The sequence below is a fragment of the Mustela lutreola genome, chromosome 6 (genome assembly GCF_030435805.1).
Source record: "Mustela lutreola isolate mMusLut2 chromosome 6, mMusLut2.pri, whole genome shotgun sequence".
Taxonomy (NCBI): Eukaryota; Metazoa; Chordata; class Mammalia; order Carnivora; family Mustelidae; genus Mustela; species Mustela lutreola.
This window is the reverse complement of record NC_081295.1, coordinates 121492567-121512038: the sequence shown is the minus strand read 5'-3', so window position 1 is coordinate 121512038 and position 19472 is coordinate 121492567. Positions and strand designations below refer to the sequence as shown.

General features: G+C 35.9%; 1 protein-coding gene across 8 annotated transcripts in view; it reads right to left on the bottom strand.

The window, feature by feature from the left end:
• Positions 1–4810: 4810 nt before the first annotated feature.
• LOC131834293 (butyrophilin subfamily 1 member A1-like) overlaps positions 4811–19472 on the bottom strand; it is a 93260-nt gene continuing 78598 nt past the window's right edge. For 3 of the 8 annotated variants that reach the window (XM_059178763.1, XM_059178764.1, XM_059178765.1), the window contains 7 exons: positions 11147–11167; positions 8025–8042; positions 7895–7938; positions 7129–7155; positions 6649–6675; positions 6064–6090; positions 5750–5888 (listed from right to left, as the gene is read on the bottom strand). In XM_059178763.1, coding sequence (XP_059034746.1) covers positions 5886–5888; positions 6064–6090; positions 6649–6675; positions 7129–7155; positions 7895–7938; positions 8025–8042; positions 11147–11167 — 167 coding nt within the window. In that variant the 3' untranslated portion in view covers positions 5750–5885. Of the gene's footprint in view, positions 5889–6063; positions 6091–6648; positions 6676–7128; positions 7156–7894; positions 7939–8024; positions 8043–11146; positions 11168–19472 lie in introns of all 8 variants that reach the window. The other 5 variants (XM_059178757.1, XM_059178759.1, XM_059178762.1 and 2 more) reach the window with 2 other exon arrangements.

The window sequence follows — 19472 nt, the reverse complement described above, 5'->3', positions numbered from 1 at the left end:
AAACAGTATTAGAATAATTGGTATCCCAAAAGAAGAGGAAAGAGAGAGAGGGGCAGAAGGTATATTGGAGCAAATTATAGCAGAGACCCTCCCTGATCTTGGGAAGGAGACAGGCATCAAGATATAGGAGGCACAGAGAACCCCCCTCAAAATCAATAAAAATGGGTCAATACCCTGACTTATAATAGTGAAATTTAAAAATATCAGAGACAAAGAGAAAACCCTGAAAGCACCTCAGGACAAGAGAGCAGTAACCTACAAGGGTAGAAACATTAGATTGGTAGCAGATCTGTCCACAGGGATCTGGCTGGCCAGAAAAGACTGACAAGATATATTCAGGGTGCTAAGTGAGAAAAACATACAGCCAAGAATATGCAGCTAATATGTCATTCAAAATAGGTTCCAGAACAAACAGAAACAGAAGAAGAATTTGTGATTACCAAACCAGTCCTGTAAGAAATACTGAAAGGGGTCCTCTACACAAAGAGAGTCCAAAATTAACATAGACCAGAAAGGAACAGAGACAATATATAGTAACAATCACCTTACAGGCAATACCATGATACTTAAGTCATTTATTGCAATAGTTATTCTGAATGTAAATGGACTAAATGACCTAATCAAAAGACACAGGGTATCACACTGGATAAAAAAGCAAGACTCGGGGCACCTGGATGGCTCAGTGGGTTAAGCCTCTCCCTTCAGCTCAGGTCATGATCCCAGGGTCCTGGAATCGAGCCCCACATCAAGCTCTCTGCTCAGCAGGGAGCCTGCTTCCCCCCCCCCCTGCCTGCTGCTCTGCCTACTTGTGATCTCTGTTTGTCAAATAAATAAATAAAATCTTAAAAAAAAAAAAAAAAGCAAGACCCATTAATATGCTGTCAGTAAGAGACACATTTTAGAACCAAAGACACCTGCAGATTTAAGGTTAGGGGTGAGGGGTGTGGAAAACAATTTATCATGTTAATGGACATCAAAAGAAAGCTGGGATAGCAAACCCTTATATCAGACAAATTAAATTTTAAACCAAAGACTGAAATAAGAGATGAGGAGGGATACTATATCCTACTTGAAGGGTCTTTCCAGCAAGAAGATCTAACAACTCTAAATATTTATGCCCCTAACCTGGGCACAGCCAATTATATAAGCCAATTAATAACAAAATCAAAGAATCATGTAAATAATAATACAATGATAATAGGGAATTTTAATAGTAGTGAGGGGAGCCCTCCTCACTGCAATGGACAGATCTTCTAAGCAACAGACCAACAAGGAAATAAGGGCTTTGAATGACACACTGGACCAGATGGACTTCACAGATATATTCAAAACCTTCCATCCCAACGCAACATATACACTTTCTTCTTGAATGCACATGGAACATTCTCTAGAATAGATCACTTTCCGAGTCACAAATCAGACCTCAACTCATACCAAAATATTGAGATCATTCCCTATATATTTTCAGACTGTATTGCTTTGAAACTGGATCTCAATCAGAAGAGGAAAGTTGGAATGAACTCAAATACATAGATGCTACACAGCATTCTACTGAAGAATGATGGGTCAACCGGGAAGTGAAAAAGGAATTAAAAAATTCATAAAAACAATTGAGAATGAAAACACAACTGTTCAAAATCTATGGGACACAGCAAAGGCAGTCCTGAGAGAAAAGTATATAGTGATACAAGCCTTTCTCATGAAACAAGAAAGGTCTCAAATACACAACCTAACCCTACACCTAAAGGAGCTGGAGAAAGAACAGCAACGAAAGCCTAAATCCAGCAGGAGAAGAGAAATAATAAAGATTAGAGAAGAAATCAATGAAATATAAATCAAAAGAGCAGTAGAACAGATCAATGAAACTAGGAGCTGGTTCTTTGAAAGAATTAATAAGATTGATAAACCCCTGTCCAGACTTATCAAAAAGAAAAGAGAAATAAATAAATCATAATCATGAATTAAATAAAATTATGAATGAAAGCAGAGATCAAAACAAACTCTAAAGATACACTGACAATTCTAGAAACATGTGAGCAACTATATGCCACCAAATTTGACAATGTGGAAGAAATGCTTAATTACATTAAAATGCTTACTTTAGTAGATACACACATGGGACCTAGAAGTCAAACTGTAAACTGTTTGTGATTATGGATGACTTTGTTCTTTGCTTCTTGTGTTTTTGAGTTTCCTTTTATGCACATGTTAACTTTTAAAAAATAAATTTTTTAAAACCTAAAAAAAAAAAAAGAAAGAAATGGATGCATTCCCAGAGATGTGTATAAACTATATAGTAACTGAACCAGAAAGATAGAAAACTTGAACAAACACATTTGCAACAAGAAAATTGAAGCAGTAATCAAAAACCTCCCAACAAACTAGAGCCCAGGGCCAGATGGCTTCCCAGGGAAATTCTACCAAACATTTAAAGAATTAGTACCTTTTCTTTAAGATGCCTCAAAAAAATCAAAATGGAAGGAAAACTTTCAAACTCTTTTTATGAAGCCAGCATTACCTTGATCCCCAAACCAAACACCCCACCAAAAAGGAGAATTGCAAACCAATATCCCTGATGAACATGGATGCAAAAATTCTTACCAAAATATGAGCCAATAGGATCCAAGAGTTCATTAAGAGCATTATTTACCACAACCAAGTGGGATTTATTCCTGGGATGCAATCAGACAACAAAAAGAAATAAAAGGCATCTGAAATGGCAAAGAAGAGATCAAACTCTCTCTCTTTGCAGCTGACATGATACTCTTCAACAAATGGTGTTATCTCTTTAACAAATGGTATAGGAAATATATGACAGCCACATGTAGAAGAATGAAACTGGGCCATTTCCTAACACCATACACAAATATAGACTCAAGACAGACCAAAGACCTAATGTGAGACAGGAATCCATCAAAATCCTAGAGAACACAGGTAGCATCCTCTCCAATCTCGTCTGCAGCAACTTCTTGCTAGACATGTGTCCAAAGAAAATGAAACAAAGGCAAAAATGAACTATTGGGACTTCATCAAAAGCTTTTGCACAGCAAAGGAAACAGTCAAGAAAATCAAAAGACAACTGACAGAATGGGAGAAGATATTTGCAAATGACATATCAGTTAAAGGGCTAGAATCTGAAATCTACAAAGAACTTATCAATCTCAACACCCAAAGAACAAATCCAATCAAGAAATTGGCAGAAGACACGAATAGACATTTTTCCAAATAAGACATCCAAATGGCCAACAGACACATGAAAAGTGCTCAATATCACTTGGCAGGGAAATACAAGTCAAAACCACAGTGAGATACTACCTCACACCAGTCAGAATGGCTAAAATTAACAAGTCAGGAAATGACAGATTTTGGTGAAGATGAGGAGAAAGGGAAACCCTCCTACACTGTTGGTGAGAAAGTAAGTTGGTACAGCCACTCTGGAAGAATGTGGAGGTTCCTCAAAAAGTTGAAAATAGAGTTACCCTATGACCCAGCAATTGCACTACTGGGCATTTACCCAAAAGATACAAATGCGGTGACCTAAAGGAGTGCATGCACCTGAATGTTTATAGCAGCAATATCCATAATAGCCAAACTGTGGAAAGAGCCTAGATGTCCATCAATAAATGAATGCATAAAGAAGTTTTGTACACAATGGAATACTATGCAGCATTCAAAAAACATAAATCTTGCCATTTCAGCAATGTGGATGAAACCAGAGGGTATTATGGTAAGTGAAATAAGTCAATCAGAGAAAGACAACTATCATTACCATGTTACTGATATATGGAGTTTAAGAAACAAAGCAGAGGATCACAGAGGAAGAGAGGGGAAAAAAATGTAACAAGATGAAACCAGAGGGGGACAAAACCTGAGTCTCTTAATCATAGAAAAAAAACTGAAGCTAACTGGAGGGGAGGGGGATTGAGGGATAGAATAACTGTGTATGTGTTGTAATGAGCACTAGGTATTATATAAGACTAATGAATCATAGGCTTGTATCCCTGAAACAAATATTATATTTTAATCAATTGAATGTAAATTTCGAAAAATTTAAAAAAAAAACAACAAAGTAAGAATATAGTCATACACTGAGATTAAGGGGGCAGTAGACTTGGAAATTTAAAGAAGGTGGATTTTTTTTTTTTTTTTTTAATGTGGGACCATGCCTTGCATGCAACCCCACACAGGGTTCAAACTCACAATCCTGAGATCAACATCTGAACTGAAATCAAGCATCAGATGCTAACTGAACCACACTGGTGTCCCAAAGTAGGTGGAATTACTAATGAAACTGACTGCAAAATAAGGACATGCAAATGGCTGAAGACACATGGGAGGATTATTGGATAGTGCTGATGTTCAAGTTCTCGTAGGTGATTATGCATGCATAGAGGAACCAATCTCCTCATATATCTGGAATGTTATAGCATATTAAGCTGCCAGTATGAGAAATGGATAATTAGATTTGTTCATATTTTGAGTTTTGGCAAGACAACATAACAGAAAGATAGTGATGCCAGGTATTTTCATTTATCAGTAAGAGAATGCTAGAAATTATTAACCATGGGACTAAATTAGTGAAGGTTAAGAAGTGAAATCAGGAGAACTGATGCCTCAGAAAAGTTGAGGGACCTAAATGAGACTGACACACTGGAGGAGTGTGAGTACCTAAGTAATAAACTACGGGACTTTATATTTCCTGTTCCATCTAAATAATCAGTTGTGGATGCCAACTGTTGCCATGTTTTAAGAGAGAGTGCATAAGTCGGGAATAGATTCAATCACAAATGACAAATATCCAATAAACAAATGGCTTAAAGATAAAAGTTTATTTCTCACAGAAAAGAATTCTAAAGTTACATAATAGAGTAGTTCCATAAAGTTGCCCCCAAAACCCAAGTCTACTGTAATTTCTTTGCCATGCATATTGTATTTCATAGTCAGAGATGTTCTTTCAGTTCCATTCTCCATGACACATTTGGCCAGCAGAAAATGTAAAGAAAAAAAAAATGAAGGATACAATTTCTCTTTTAGGACACATTCCAGAAATCACACAGAATAATTCAGTTTATAACACACTGGCCATCAACTAGTTACATGCAACAGGGGAAGCTAAGAAATCTAATGTTTATATGAGTTTGTCACAGGACAGGGTAATACTATGAAAACATTATAATTAAGGAAGAAGAGAGAACTGGTATGAGGAACAATTATCAGTTTTTGTCTCAGAGCATCATCTTAAGAATGACTTGTAAGAAGAAGAAAAAAATCATTTGCATCTCCTTAGGGGAGAATTATAATAATCATTGAGGCCCCAAATAATCATTTCTCCTGTTCAGTTATGTTAATTGCACCACCATTCTCTTCTCCCATTGGACAGATGGTTAGGGTGCCTGGAGCAGAGGACCAAAGCCTGAGAAGTGGTCTTAGGGCACCACTAAATGTGTTCTTAGTAAAAGAGAAAATGTGGGATCCATCTGTCATATTGTAGAAAGATACATCTCCATCTTCATAATCTAGGAATATCCCCACACAATGGGGTATTTCTCTTACAGTGAGACAGGTTTCTGGGGAGGTGAGGGCCCAGTACTCTCTATTATAGAATCTGATGGCCCAGAAACCATGCTGTGGAGACAAAGTGACCATCCCCTTCCTTGTTACATTATTGAGACAAATTCCCAGGTCCCAAGAAGGTGCATCCTTAACCTTAACCTCCCAGAAGGATCTCCCAGAGCTGATGTGCTGCTGACCCAACACACAGGGAAGGGAGTCAAATCTCTGGGTGGAGCTGGATAGATCTTGATGACTTTCTTGCCAGGTCACTTGTCTCCTGTTTTCAGACAGGAGAAGGGAAGGATGGGCAGTGTCTTCATCCAGGGTCACATTTACTGTGGACAAGTAGACTATTATTTTTCTGGGAAGGACCAAGTAAGCTTGCACCAGAGGATCCACCTTTCAGTGCAGGTTTCTTTTGCCTTGGGTGAATCTAACTCACCTCCACCCATCTTTCTGCAAGACTACCCCACAAGAAGCAGTGTCCCTTGTGCATCATCATAGACTTACCAGCCTGGAACTCTTCTTTCCTCCAATCTACAAGAAACAAGTGTACATGAGAACCTACCCTCTAAAATATAGCTGCCTTTCTCACCAGAATACCATGAGTATAAATTCCCTAGGATTAATTCAGGAATAATAACAACCCAAGGAAATACTCTTATATCCTCAAATATCTATTTATTTACCTTTTCCCAAATTGTGTTTGACTTGAAGATTTGACACATGTCATGCTCTCTTTATATAATGTTCCCTCAGGATAAATTTCATTTAAGTATTTAGGATGTTGATATGAAACAGGGAATATGATGAATCTGATCAAGTAACTTATTTTTTGCTTTAGTTTTCTCAGATTTTTAGCAGACAATAACCACTCTACCTATGTTCAACTTATGCTCAAAAGTAAAGAAACTGATAAAATTTAATATTTCCAACACATTATTATCTATTAACTTATTGAGTAATCTGCCAAGTTCATGGAATATATGCTTTGGGGTTGCTTTGATTTTTAGCACATTGTTTTATGCACAATAGGTATTGATTTAAAATATCTTTGATAGTAGGATTTTCTTCATCAGAGTTCATAGCACTCACCAGGATATAATTGTGCCTTCCTCCAGGCTAGAAAAAAAGAAAAAAAAAATCAAAAAAGGAAAACTTTTACCTGTTTTCTCTCATTGTCTTTTCCATTTCTCCCTTTCTTTGTCCAATTTCTTCTGAAATTCTTGGATTTTCTGTTTTAATACTGTATTATTTTCATACTTTCTTTTTTTCAAATATCATTAAAAAAAAAAGATCACAAGTAGTGTAGGTACAAACATAGAAGCAAGACAAAGTAGGAGAGATGGAGGAGCAGGAAAGATAACATAAAATCAAGACAAGGTTGGAGGGGAGGAGGGAAAGAAATGCCAAATCACTTAAAGTTTGCTCTCTGAGAGATTTTACTAAACCTCTTTAAATTTAGAAAGCTAATGCTACAAATATTTCTTTGCCAACCATAGAATTTTTTTTTTAAATTTCTCAGGAACTGAGAAATGATAGAATAGAGCTTTCTGAGAGACAAACATTACTCACCAGCCTTGTATTGAGCTTTCCTCCTAGCTGAGAGAACACACACAAACACTCATGTATGAGACAGATCTTCTTAACATCATAAGGAAGATATAATTAAAAGCATACATTTGCTAACATTTATGTCTGTTTATTGGTCAAGTAAAGTCCATTTCAAAAGTAATAAAAAGGAATCTCTAATTTGCAGAATACAGTCTCTATACAATACACTGTAGATTTAATGTGAAGATTTAAATAATTCTTATATAATATTAAAAATAGCATAAGGATATTTTAGAAGATAGCATTAGACTTTAGAGATAATAAGCTATGAAGCTAATAAGCAATGAAGTTTGAGTGAAATAAAAAAAAATGTATAAAAGACCATAAAAGAAGAGCAACCTATTGAATTAATAAGTAAATGGATTTAAGTAAAAATGAAAGAAGAGTAATAACTATGGCTGGAAAGAGACAGTAAGCAGGCAAAGCATGCAAAAATACTTATATACCATGGATCACTGGAAATTTGTCAAGAGAAGAAGACTGTTATATGTCAAGGTTACACTTGACATCAGTAGTACGCAAAATGTGTGAAAGGCAATCAAAAAGAGGAACTTCTGTCACTTGGCAGTTTTGGAGTCTGAGCCCATCCATTAAGAACTGGGGTAATATTATGTACAAAACGATGGGCACTTTGTCTCAGAAGATGTGTTGGAGAACTCAATTTAAAGGACAGCTTTCTATTAAATGGAAAAGACCACTTCTCCTTAGCTTAATCCCCTCAGCTCACCAAGTTTATAATGAGATTATGGCAATCATCTAGAAGATAGAACCCTGCAAATAAATCAAAGGAATGAAAAGGAATGACAAAAAATATTCATAGGAAATACATCAGTAAAAAGTATGCCAGAAAAAGTTACCAATTTCCTGTTGAAATCCTGAAAAGTAAAAAGGAAAAAAAACTCATGTAAATGCCAGTCAACATCAAGGAAAACCAACACAGAAAATTAAAATGAGTCAAAAACTTTCCATGCACAAAATATTGGTAAGATAAATGCAATCAGAAAACAACAACAAAAACAAAACCCAGGAAATAGAAAGTGAAAAAATAACAAGAAAGAACATTTTTATCTTAGAAAAGTGAGAACAGAGTGTGGATTTTAACAATTGAACAAAAGAAGAATGGTGAAGATGTGGAAAGAGAGAACTAGAATTTCATCTACTATATTCATCTTATAGTCAGTTTTAAGGATATAAATAATTCAAGGTTTAGACCAAAACATATATTTAATAAAATAATTTTCTAAAAGATGTTATATTATTAGTAGCTTATTGAGTAGATTAGTAATCTTGAAAATTTATTGGACTATGTCAGACTAAATAAGATGCCTTTAGTGAAGACACATATGTATAAATCCTGAATGATCTTTCTAGAAGATTTCACAGCCATTGACAAAAAAATGACTCTGGGCCTGGTTATAATCTTTTTCAATTCTGTTGATATCTAATTCTTTGTCTTTAATAAAATTTAATTTAGTTGTCACATGATAGGACTTTCCAAATTAACTTTAAAAATCTGTCCTCTTGGATTTTATCCTTTACTTTAGAAGGTCAAAGAAGCAAGTGAGAAGGCTCTAACTAAAATCTTTCTATTCCTACTAACTTACATATAAGTAGAGAATTTCTCAGAACATAAATCTCTTAAAAACAGAAAATAAAATTGATATTGATTACTGACTCATGTATTTGGAGGAAATATAATTTTTATTATAATTTTTTATAAACATATAATATATTATTAGCCCCAGGGGTACAGGTCTGTGAATTGCCAGGTTTACACACCTCACAGCACTCACCATAGCACATACATTCCCCAATGTCCATAACCCCACCACCTTCTCCCAACTGGGAAATATAATTTTTAAAATGAGTTATGGAGGAAAACAAATGCTATGATTGTATAAGTAAAATATTAGAAGAGTGTGCTTTAAACACTCTTATCTTTTCCCTAAAATGTGGCTCTGTGCTTTATTAAAGTTTCTTAGAAAACATTCATGGAAATTTCAAATGTTAGCTCATTTATTAAGTTAACATTTTGTATAAAGCAGTATTTGAGGGACACCAGTGGGGCTCAGTCAGTTAATTGCCTGCCTTCGGCTCAGGTCATGATCTCAAGGTCCTGGGTTAGTGTCCTGCATAGGGCTCCTTGCTCAGCAGGGCTATGGCTACTTTAAATGCATTTGTCAAATTGCAGTATTGCAGTAGCTACGTTGTATAAATTTGCCATAAATACTGTACAAGGGAATACTGAAATATTGCTCACTTAAATAATGAAAGGTCAGGTGTTGGGTTGTTTCTATTCATATTTTTCTTCACTGATTAATTCATAACCTTATTTTGAGTTCTATGTTAACTCATGCCTGCATGAAGATTATCTTAAATGAACAGGGTGTGAAATCCAGGAAGGGAAATGAATAGGTTTCTCGGAGAAAGATTCTGTTTCTTACCAGAGTTATACTGTGCCTTCTTCCTATCTGAGAGGAAGTATATAGAAATGTGTATATGAGAGAGCTTTTCTTTTTTCATTTTTTATTTTATTATGTAAGTCACCATACAGTACTTCATGAGACAGGTTTTCTAAACATTAGAAAGAAGGTACAACCAAAGTCCAACACCTGCTAATGATTGTTTTTTGATAACTGACCAAGTCATGTCCATTCCATAATTAAGGAATTACATCTCTGAAATCCATTCATTTGATATCTCATTGAATACCATGGGATATGTAGGGATGTGGAGATTTAAATAATTCTTTTGCTGAGGTAATAATGTCAGTGTAGAAAAAACCTAGAACATACCCTTAGACTCCAGAGATATAGTATCAATGAGATTAATTGAATGAAAAATGTATGTATGGGACATATGGGTGGTTCATCAGTTAAGTGCCCAGTTCTTGATTTTGGAAGTCACAATGTCAGGGTCCTGGGATTGAGCCCCACATCAGGCTCCATGCTCAATGGGGGATCTGTTAGGATGCTCTCACCCTCTCCTTCTGCCCCTTGCTCCTTTCTCTCTCTCTCTCTCTGATGAATAAACAAATCTTTTAAAAAATATTGGAGGGGAGATAAACCATGAGAGATTGTGGACTCCAAGAAACAAACAGTGTTTTAGAGGGGAGGAGGGTAGGTGATGGGTGCCTGATGGTTGTTATTAAGGAGAGCATGTATTACATGGAGCACTGGGTGTTATATGTAAACAATGAATATTGGAACACTACAACAAAACCTAATGATTTATTATATGGCAAATAACATAACACAATTAAGAAATAATAAATAAAATATTTAAAATATTTATTCAACAATTTGTTGAATTACTAATTGAATAGATAAAACTTAAAATGAAAGAAGAGTAATAAGTGTAGCTGGAAGGAAAAAATAACCACTCAAAATCATGCAAAGAATATTTATATAGGTTTGATCACTTGAGAAAATGGTCAAGGGAAGTTGAACAGCAAGTCTCAAGGTTACACTTGACTATAGCATGTTCAGAGTGTTTCAGAGGCCAATAGAAGAAAAAACTTAGAAACTTTGGATTCTGATTCCTTACCTTCAGATTTAAGATATTTTCCTGTTCACACTAAAGGACACTCCTAGTCAAAGAACATGTTGGAAAACCCAAGTGAGAGGATATTTTCTGGAGCATATCTTGCATGGAAACAAGCACACTGTTCCTACCTAATCCTCGGCATCTCACCAACCTTAAAATGAAATTATGATAAGCATCTGGAAGATAGAAGATGTTGAAGAATATATGGCAAATAAAAGCAAAGAAATGAAAACCTTGAGGAGACTGAATGAGAAGGGACAATGGGAGAATCTCAGGAAACAAAACAAAGTGGATAGAATAATTAGACATTCAAGAAAACAAAGGACAAAGATAGGGGCGGGTAGTGAGTTAAAGAATCAGGAAATGACAAGAACAAAATCATTTCTATGCAGTGCATCACCAAAGGAATGTGAATCTGAAAAAAAAAAATTACCATTTTCTTCCAGATGGTCTTCTGAAAAAGAAACGGAGAACACTTTGTAAATTTAAAGAGAAATATCCAGTAGTGCAATTGCAGGGTTATAGGTTAGCTCTATTTTTAATTTCTTAAGGAATCCCCACACTGTTTTCCAAAGTGGCTGCACAAACTTGTATTATAAATATGGAAAAGTAAGATGAATTGAAAATTTCCAATGCAATGTAAATTGGTAGGATGAATATAATGAGATAAAAGTAAGCAGAGAACACACAAAAAATGAAAAATTGGCTAAAGAGCACATGCTTATCCTCAGAAAGGGATAAAAATGAGTTAATTTTCTCAAATGACTATACGCTAAGCAAATGTTGAAGAAGTGTCAGAAAGACTACCTAGAATATCATCCCACACATATTTCCTTTTAGATGGCTTTAGGTATTTAAGGAATTCAAGGTTTGGAACAAAACACATATTTGATAAAATAATTTTACAAAATATTTTTCTGGTGGTGGTTTTTAAAAATTATTTTCTAAATTTTGCCATTTTTTTACCAGTACATGATTAAGCAAGTTGTCTTAAAGTGAATGCACAACTTGTATAAGTAGTAATCAATTTGTAAATCTTGGGAAAGTCTTTTTTGTAGATGTTAAAATCATTGAGAAAATGAATGGATATAACGTGAGAACACAGATCTTTCTGTAAGTCTGATGGTTTCTAATTCTTTGAGTTTAAGAAATGTGCCATAACTTAATTGTCAATATATAGAACTTTTTTTTTTTAGATTTTTATTTATTTATTTGACAGAGACCACAAGTAGGCAGAGAGAGAGAGAGAGAGAGAGAGAGAGAAGTAGGCTCCCTGCTGAGCAGAGAGCCCGATGCGGGACTCGATCCCAGGACCCTGAGATCATGACCTGAGCCGAAGGCAGCGGCTTAACCCACTGAGCCACCCAGGCGCCCCAATATATAGAACTTTTAAAAACTAGCTTTGGTAAACACTAAGATTTTTAATGTTTAACTCAGAAGAAATTCAAAGAATTGAGTGATGTTGCCCTAACCCACTTTTCCCATTCTCACTAACATGTATATAAGGATGCACTTGCTAAGCACCTGTGTCTCTTATAAGCAAAGAAGAAAATAAGAGGATTAAAATTTATGCTGCGATTAATTGGGGGAAATAAAATATGTGTTAATGGTAATATAGGAATTCTATAAATATCTTGAGTGCTATAGAAATGCACCTTCATGTATTTTTAAATTGAGTGTGGTGTACATAAAATGCAACTGTGAATGTTGGGAAAGGCACTCTCATGTGCATAATCCCTCAACCTCCACTCTGTTATTGGTGTTAATCGCTCTGCCTGACTCTTCCCCAATTTTCTTGCATTGTTTAGATCCCCATTACACCTATTAGTCCTCATTTCTATCTCCCAAATTTTAGATATTCTTCAATTATATACCTTCTGGTCTAACTTTCCTCCTATGAAAAATGAGGTTTTTATCAGCTCTATTCATTACTGGAAAGAGAGTTTAATTATTTCTAAACTAAATGACTTAAAAGGAAGGAAGATAAAGCAGACATGATGTGAATTAGGTTTAAAACTAATGACCTAATCCTACCTTAAGGTGACACTTCTACATCTGCCAAACAAAAATACTGCCACTCACACACACAATATTAATAAAATTTACCTGGAAGAAGTGATTAGTTTACATAAATCAAAGGACATAAAAAGTTGCAGAAGTAATAATGAGGGAAGTTGAAATATAAAATAAGACTGCGAACTTCATTGGAAAGATAAAATAACGAGGCAATATCATAGGAAAATACATGTATCTTGGTGTTGAGAAAGATGATGATGTGCAAGAACATATAAACATATAAACATTGGGGTACAGATGGCCCTTCTTTTCACTACATCTGTATCTTTGGGGTAAATACCCAGCAGTGTAATTGTTGGATCATAGAGTAGCTCTATTTTTAATTTTTGAGGAACCTTCATGCTGTTTTCCAAAGTGGCTGCACCAATTTTCATTCCTACCAACAATGTAAGAGGGTTCCCTTTATCTACAACTTCTCTAAAATTTGTTGTTTCTTGCTTTGTCAATTTTTGCCATTCTAACTGGTGTAAGGTGGTATCTCAATGTGGTTTTGATTTGAATTTCCCTGATGGCTAATGATGAACACTTTTTCATGTGTCTGATAGCCATTTGTATGTCTTCATTGGAGAAGTGTCTGTTCTTGTCTTCTGCTCATTTTTTGACTTATCTGTTTCTAGGGTGTTGAGCTTGAGAAGTTCTTTATGGATCTTGGATAATAGACCTTTGTCTGTAGTGTCATTTGTGGATATCTTCTCCCATTCCGTGGGTTTCTTCTTTGTTTTGTTGACTATTTCCTTTGCTGTGCAGAAGCTTTTAATCTTGATGAAGTCCCAAAAGTCCATTTTTGCCTTTGTTTCCCTTGCCTTTGGAGACATATCTTGAAAGAAGTTGCTGTGGTCAATGCCAAAGAGGTTACTGCCTATGTTCTCCCCTAAGATTTTGATGGATTCCTGTTTCACATTGGGGTCCTTCATCCATTTTGAGTTTATCTTTTTGTATGGTGAAAGAGAATGGTCAAGTTTCATACTTCTATGCATAGCTGTCCAATTTTCCCAGCACTGTTTATTGAAGAGACTGTCTTTTTTCCACTGGATATTTTTTCCTGCTTATTGAAGATTACTTGACCATAGAGTTGAGGGTCCATATCTGGGCTCTCTGTTCTGTTACATTTGTCTATGTGTCTGTTTTTGGCCAGTACCATGCTGTCTTAGTGATCAATCACAGCTTTGTAATAAGCTTGAAATTAGGCAGTGTGATGCCCTGAGCTTTATTTTTCTTTTTCAACATTTCCTTGGAAATTCAGTGTTTTCTGGTTCCATACAAATTTTAGGAGTGTTTGTTCCAGCACAAACACTAGTATTTTGAGCAGGATGTTTTTGCAAGTATAGATTGCTCTGGGCAGCATAGACATTTTAACAATGTTTATTCTTCTGGTCCATGAGCATGGAATATTTCTCCATTTTCGTGTGTCTTCAATTTCTTTCATGAGTGTTCTGTAGTTTCTAGAGTATAGATCATTTACCTCTTTGGTTAGGTTTATTCCAAAGTATCTTATGGTTTTTGGTGCTATCGGAAATAGAATCAATTCTCTAATTTCTCTTTCTACAGTTTTATTGTTAATGTATAAGATACAAACGTAGTGATCCAAAGGGGCATGTGCACCCGAATGTTTATAGCAGCAATGTCCACAATAGCCAAACTATGGAAAGAACCTAGATGTCCATCAACAGATGAATGGATCAAGAAGATGTGGTATATATACACAATGGAATACTATGCAGCCATCAAAAGAAATGAAATCTTGCCATTTGTGACAACATGGATGGAACTAGAGCGTATCATGCTTAGCAAAATAAGTCAATCAGAGAAAGACAACTATCATATGATCTCCCTGATATAAGGAAGTGGTGATGCAACATGGGGGCTTCAGTGGGTAGGAGAAGAATAAATGAAACAAGATGGGATTGGGAAGGGGCGCCTGGGTGGCTCAGTGGGTTAAGCCGCTGCCTTCGGCTCAGGTCATGATCTCAGGGTCCTGGGATCGAGTCCCGCATCGGGCTCTCTGCTCAGCAGGGAGTCTGCTTCCCTTCCTCTCTCTCTGCCTGCCTCTCCGTCTACTTGTGATTTCTCTCTGTCAAATAAATAAATAAAATCTTAAAAAAAAAAAAAAAAAAGATGGGATTGGGAGGGAGACAAACCATAAGTGACTCTTAATCTCACAAAACAAACTGAGGGTTGCTGGGGGGAGGGGTTTTGGGAGAAGGGGGTGGGATTATGGACATTGGGGAGGGTATGTGCTTTGGTGAGTGCTGTGAAGTGTGTAAACCTGGTGAAAAATATATGTTTATAAAAAATTAAAAAATTTAAAAAAAAAAAGAAAGCAACAGATTTCTGTGCATTGATTTTGTATCCTGCCACATTACTGAATTATTGCATGAGTTCTGTTAATTTGGGGGTGGAGTCTTTGGGGTTTTCCACATAAAGTATCATGTCATCTGTGAGGAGAAAGAGTTTGACTTCCTCTTTGCCAGTTTGAATACATTTTATTTCGTTTTGGTGTCTGATTGCTGTTGCTAGGACTTCTATTAGTACATAGAACAACAGTGGCAGGACTGGGCATCCTTGTCCTGTTCCTCATCTCAAAGGGAAGGCTGTTAGCTTTTCCCCATTGAGAATGATATTCACTGTGGGTTTTTCACAGATGGACTTTATGAAGCTGAGGCGTATTTCCTCTATCCCTATGCTCTGAAGAGTTTTAATCTGGAAAGGATGCTGTATTTTTGTCAAATGCTTTTTCTGCATCAATTGAGAGAACCATGTGGTTCTTCTCTCTTCTCTTATTGATTTTGTTCTATCACATTGATTAATTTGCCATTGTTGAACCACCTTTGTATCCAGGGATAAATATACCTGTCATGATAGATAATCTCTTTAATGTACAATTCAATCCTCTTAGCTAGGATCTTGTTGAGAATCTTCGTATCCATATTCATCAAGGATATTGGCCTGAAATTTTCCTTTTGCCTGGTTTTGGGATCAAGGTAATGCTGGCCTCATAGAGTGAGTCTGGAAGTAAGTGTGCACCCCCAGCAACCCTCTCAGTGGTCGACCAAGGTCCCTGCTTTTCTCTACACCCCCTTGCCACCAAAACCAAAGTGATACTTGTCTGGGTGAACTCAACCCTCGTGTCTGCCATTCCTGGGACTGCTGACTCAAGTCCACACTGGCTCCTCTCAGGTGTGGGCAGGTGGTGGCTGCACCCATTGTGGAGCATGGGCTTAGGCCCATGCCTGTGTCCCAGGTCCCAGAAATTGTCCTTTAAACCCCTTTTTTCTGTTTGCTGTTATCAGTCCCTTTCTGTCTCACAGCCAAGGAACACAGGGCACTTTTGTATTGGGTATTACTTTCCAATGGCTCACTTTTGGTGCCTCCTTCCCCCTTATGTTTATCCTCTGATATTTTCCCACACAAACCCAACTGTATCTTTTATAACTCTCAACTGATGATCCTCTGCTCCTGTAGATATCCAGGCATGTATAATTTTACTTCTCAGACTGGTTTCATGGATGTTCAGAGTACTCTGGTAGATATCCAGCTCAATTCAGGGGACCAATTGAAATATAGTCCCTTCCTTCTCTGCCATCTTGCCCCCCTCCCAGAATTTACACGTGTTTGAAAGACAAATGATAAAGGATTAACTCAGTGACTTTGGAGTGCTCTCCCATGTCTTAAAGATTGAGATAATATCATGTATATAATAATAGGACCCTTCCCTGGAATACATGATATGGCACTTACATAAAGACTTGTCAGTAAATGTAATTGAGTGGAAACCATGTGCTTGTTAACTAAATCCCTTTATTTTATCAACTTCATAATTTTACACTGGCACTGGCAAGGCATAGGATGAATAAAAGAAATATGGGAAAGATGGGAAACAGAAGTGAAGGAAATATATGGGAATGGTGCAGAAACCAAATAATGGGGAGGGAGAGCAGATATTCAAAAGGGGGAGCCAAAGGATGCATGCAAGTGAAGAGGCAGGAAATGTCAATGGTGACAGGCATCATAGTGCAGAACTAAAGTGTTGTCAGGATATTTATAATTCCTTTTTTGAGGTTCTTCTGATAAACAGATCAAAAATATTAATTTGATATTAATGTAAATGTCAAAGTAAATGTAAATGAAAAAAATTAAAATTTGTTTAAAAAATTAGAATGTGTTTGGGTGTCTGAGTGGCTCAGTTGGTTAAGTGTCTGCCTTCAGGTCAGGACATGATCCTGGAGTCGAAGGATCGAGGCTCCACATCTGGCTCCTTGCTCAGTGGGGAGTCTGATTCTCCCTCTCCCTCTGCCCTTCCCCCCTTTCCTTCTCTCTCTGTCTCTCTCTCAAATAAATAAATGAAATATTTTTTAAAAATAAAAAACAATGTAAAGTTAAAACTAACAAGATGCTGCACACAGGCACACATGCACACACACACACACACACACACACACTCACATCCCATTAGTAGCAGGAGAACTCATTTTGATTTACATAATGCTCTCCAGAAAATATAAAAGGAAAGGGAAAGAGTGATGATTTTACTGCATTAGAGAATAAATGAGAAATGTTATTTTTGGAGGTTACATTTTATGAATATCTTTTTAAAATGTCCTCACACTTTCTTACCCTAATAGGTTCTTTAACTCTTTTAATCTACCTCTATCTTTATATATAACACATGCACACACACATAGAGATGTTCTCTTTCTCTCTCTCCAGATGTGTGTGTGTATACACAAATATAATCTCACCAATTACATGCTTATATATACGCTATTCATATATATGTGATATGCACACACACACACACACACACACACACACAGATACATAGCAACAAGTAGTACCCATTTGCCAACTCTTGGTATGTGATTTTGGAATTCATCACAAAAAGTTAGAAAGTGAATAATTCAATGATGCATACGATTCTTTCCTCAACTCTGGTCATGTTCACTTTTTTACTTCAGAAAATATTGCAAGAGTATTCAATTTGTTTGTTAGTTAATTCCTCACAATTAATTATTTGATTAAAAAATCACTGGAGAACTTAAGAATTTTGAGTATTTAATTGGAAAAAAATGTTTAAAGGTAAAATATTGTCATAATTTTGTTCTTCTTTCTCCTATCACTTCATCCTTCTTTTTTTCCTTTTCTGCCTTCCTTCCACTCCTTATCCTCAATTGTTCCTGTGTTTCCAAGCTTTGCCTTCATCACATGATGATGATTGTTATTATAATATTGAAGTAAAGTACTGAGAAGAAGAAAATAAGAATGAAAGTTGAGAGGAAAGAAATGAGAGTAAAGAAAGGAAAGGTAGGGAGTAAATTGAAGAAGCAGAGGTATTTGTAAAATGGCTCTGTTGTTTGCACTCTGAAGAAGCCATCTACATTATAGAGATGTAGGGGGAAAAAAGCCAGGGAGAAATAATAATGGTGAGAATTTCAGTGTCCCACTTTCATCAATGAATACATCATCCAGACATAAAGAAAATAAGGAAATACTAGATTTGAACTACATTTTATATCAGATGGACATAACAGACACATACAGATCATGCCATTCAACAGTATCAAAATGGACATTTTCCTCAAGTGCACACAGGGTATTCTCTAGGATAGATCATGTTTTAGTCACAAAATAAGTTTTGAAAAATTTATGAAAATTGGTATCATATCAAGTATATAATTTTTTGTCACGGTGATATGAAACTACAGGTCAGTAATGGGAGGAAAGGTGACAGAGTCACAAATACAATTAGATTAAACAAAGTGTTCTGAAAGCCCAATTTGTCAAAGAAGTAAACAAAAGGGAAATCAATGTCTTGAGATATATGAAAATGGAATCACGACATACAGAAACATAAGGGAAATAGCAAAACCTTTATAAGAGGAAAATTTATAATGATCAATCCTACACTAATAAAGAAGAAAGGTCCTAAATATACAACTTAACTTGAAACTTCAAGGCTTACTACCTCAAAGTTAATAAAGGAAAGAAATAATAAAGATTTTGTAAATGTAATAACCAACTGAGCCACCCAGGCGTCCCGAGATTTTGTAAATGTAATAAAAGCCAGAAAAACAATATAAAATATCAATGAAACTAAAAGTTGGTTTGGGGAAGATAAACAAAATTGACAGATCTTATTTACATTACCTTAGAAAAATTGAAGAAGATTTCAATGAACTATATTGAAAAACACATTATGACTGATAAAGCAAACAATCAATAGACTAAAAACTAACTTCTTCTCCACATTCTCGCCAACAGTTGTTATCTTGTGTTGGTGGAATTATCAATTGGTACAGCCTTAATAAAAAAAAAAAAAAAAAAAAAACAATAACAACAACAATAACAAACCACCAAAAAACAGTAGAGAAGATCTTCAAAAAATTTAAACTAAGAGCCAGGGAAGATGACATAGGAGGACCCTGACCTCATCTCATTCCATGACACACCCAGGTAACATCTATATCTATGCAACTCTGAGAATGACCCAGGAATGGGCAGAACAGATATTTCACAGCTAATTGTAGAGACAAGGCAGATCTGGAAAAGTAATATAGTGGTAGAGAGATCTGGTTAGGAACCAATTCCCCAGCCTGACTAACCATAATCTAAAGGAACAACAGAATTGCAGAAAACTGAGATCAGACCCCACACTAGGCTCCTATGTCCCTGGGATGCGCACTGGT